General features: G+C 41.2%; 1 protein-coding gene across 1 annotated transcript; it reads right to left on the bottom strand.

Annotated features, from left to right (window-relative positions):
• Positions 1-407: 407 nt before the first annotated feature.
• LOC141653898 (uncharacterized) lies at positions 408-2098 on the bottom strand. Its single transcript, XM_074461768.1, has 2 exons — positions 1474-2098; positions 408-850 (listed from the first exon to the last, which is right to left on the bottom strand). The coding sequence occupies exons 1-2, from the start codon at positions 2096-2098 to the stop codon at positions 408-410; spliced, it is 1068 nt and encodes a 355-aa protein (XP_074317869.1).
• Between the last annotated feature and the right edge of the window lie 678 nt (positions 2099-2776).

Here is a 2776-nt window from a genome sequence, read left to right on the forward strand (position 1 = left end):
TTCAGTTGTACTCTAACTAAGAGTTGTCTACGTATCTGCTTTGCAACAGAATCAAACCGAGCCCGTAGTTCTCATATAAAATATTTCATGCAGTGTTGACAAACAACTCACAACTTATTCTAAAAACATTTGGAATTAAAAAATTATTTCATTACATTTGAGAATGAGGCCATCAAGGATAATATTTCTTTAGCAGGTCCAAATTCGAAGGGTTCGTGAAGTCATTCCCATTCAAATCTGTTAATCGAACAACGCCTCCTGACAAAATCTTCTTTACCAAATAAGGGCCTGCCCAGTTTGGTTTGAACTTACCCCTCGGGTAAATAGGTAACAAAGCTATAACCGACTTGAGAACTAGATCACCCTCACTAATTCCCCTTAGTTCACCTTTTTGTTGAAAGCTCTCTCTATCCTTTCTGGTAGAGTTGGACATGGTACATTGCGTTCAAACGCAGCTCCTCGAGCATGACTAGTGAATCATATCTTGCTTGAACCCAATCTGCTTCAGGAACCTGGCTTTCTAGTAGGATCCTTAGGGATGGTACCTCCAAATCAACTGGTTGAACCGCTTTTATTCCATAAACTAAGTAGTATGGGGCTGCTCTCGTGGCTATTCTAATCAAAGTTATATACCCCCATAATGCGAAGGGTATCTTCTCTGGCCACTCCCTATAATTGTCAGAAATTTTCCTCAAAATGATTGTAACTGTTTTATTAGCAGTCTCTACCGCACCATTCGTCTGTGGTTGGTATGGTGAAGACTTGTGATAATTGACTTTATACTTTTTAAGTATAACCACGGTCTCAGCTTGAAAATGGGTTCCATGATCACCGATGAACTCATGTGGTACTACATACCGGCAAATGATGTCATTTTGAATGAATTGTGCTACTTGCATCGCCTTTAGCACTTTGTAAGATTTAGCCTCTACCCACTTCGTGAAATAGTCAATTGAAACAAGGATAAAACAATGCCCTCCAGTTCCTGATGGGTTTACTTTTCCAATGATGTCGATTCCCCAAGTTGAAAATGGTCAGGGTGACGTCATGGTCTATAGCATAGAATGTGCCACATCCTGTATATTCGCGAATATCTGACAATTGTGACAGTGCCTCACATATTTGCAACAATCTGTTTCCATCGTTGTCATTAACCAAGCCTTATGATCTTACGGACTAACATATGGGCATTCATGTGTGTCCCACATTCACCGTCATGAACTTCCTCCATAACCTTTTCAGCAGTCGGTTTATCGATGCATTGCAACAAAACGCCTTGAGCCGTGTGTCCCACAATTAGGCTGATAACATTCACAGAGCGCGCTTTCCACGCGTGTCAAGGTCGGGAGGATACTCTCCTGATTCCTTGAATTTCAAAATGGCTGTGTACCAGGGTTCGGTTTCACATTCCTCGGCATCATCAATTGCATTCACATAGGCAGGTGACGATCTTTGTTTTAGATATTGGCATACTGTATATGTGGTTAGGAATGTTGATCAAGGCAGCTAACATGGACAACACATCTGCAAACTGATTTTCCTCTCTCGGGAGGTGAACATATCGAATATCCTCGAAATACTTTTCCAATTCTTCGATTCTGGTTTGATATAGGGCCAAACTTTGGCTCTTAATTTTCCTTGACCCACCCACTTGATTGATCACTAGGGACGAGTCTCCATGTACTAACAACTTCTTCATACCCAAGTCAAGAGCACTACGTAAACCAAGCAAACATGCTTTATATTCAGCGGCGTTGTTTGTGACATTGAAATCCAGTTTGATGGACATGGGCACGTGTTCAGCTGTTGGCGAGATAAGAAAAATGCCCACTCTATATCCCATATTGTTCGATGCTCTATCGAAATACAAATCCCGTATGTCATTCTCGACGTGAACCACGTCTTCGTCGGGAAATGACCAAGTGTCGATGACTTCGTTTTCTTTGATTGGATTGTCGGCTAGGAAATCGACAACCGCCCTTCCCTTGATCACTTTCAAAGGTTCATATTTGAGATGGAACTCTGATAACATGAGAGTCCATCTCGACATTCTTCCATTTAGCACTGGTTTTTCAAACAAGTACTTGATCAGATCCATTTTTTAGTAGACACTCACACTATAGCTAAGCATGTAATGTCTTAATTTTTTCGTTGCCTAGACTAGGGCCATACACGTCTTTTCAAGAGGTGTATATTTTACTTCATAGTGTAAGAACTTTTTACTGATGTAATAAATAGCTCCTTCTTCTTTATCAACTGTTTGGGCTAACATAGCCCCCATTGTTGTATCCGTAACAGTTACATATAGTGATAACGGCAGTCCCACTACTAGTGGGCTTAAAACTGGTGGAGAAGACAATACTTCCTTTATCTAATCGAATGCGTCCTGACACTGGTAATCCCACATAACGTATTTTACGACCTTCAGTTTCCTAAAGATCGGCTCACAATTCATCGTCAACTTCGCGACGAAACGGCTTATGTATTGAACTCTTCCTAGGAAACCTCAAATTTCTTTCTCGGTCTTGGGATGGGGCATTTCTATAATGGTTTTTATCTTTGATGGGTCTACTTCGATGCCACGGTGGCTAACAATATGACCCAAGCGTTTGCCAAAGGTGACCCCGAAAGCACACTTCTGCGGATTCAGTCTCATTTTGTACTTTCGCAATCTTTGAAAAAATTTTCGTAGCGCCCCAAGATGGCCACTACGCTCCTTTGACTTGACTATCATGTCATCGACATAAACTTCAACTTCTTTGTGCATCATATCGTG

Source organism: Silene latifolia, chromosome 1 (genome assembly GCF_048544455.1).
Source record: "Silene latifolia isolate original U9 population chromosome 1, ASM4854445v1, whole genome shotgun sequence".
Taxonomy (NCBI): domain Eukaryota; kingdom Viridiplantae; phylum Streptophyta; class Magnoliopsida; order Caryophyllales; family Caryophyllaceae; genus Silene; species Silene latifolia.

Excerpts from the sequence above, each read along its gene's own strand:
- LOC141653898 (XM_074461768.1), bottom strand. The coding sequence starts at position 2,098 with ATGGATCTGATCAAGTACTTGTTTGAAAAACCAGTGCTAAATGGAAGA. Across the intron at positions 851-1,473 it reads CATTCCTAACCACATATACA|TACCACATGAGTTCATCGGT; the intron begins GTATGCCAATAT and ends GCCGGTATGTAG.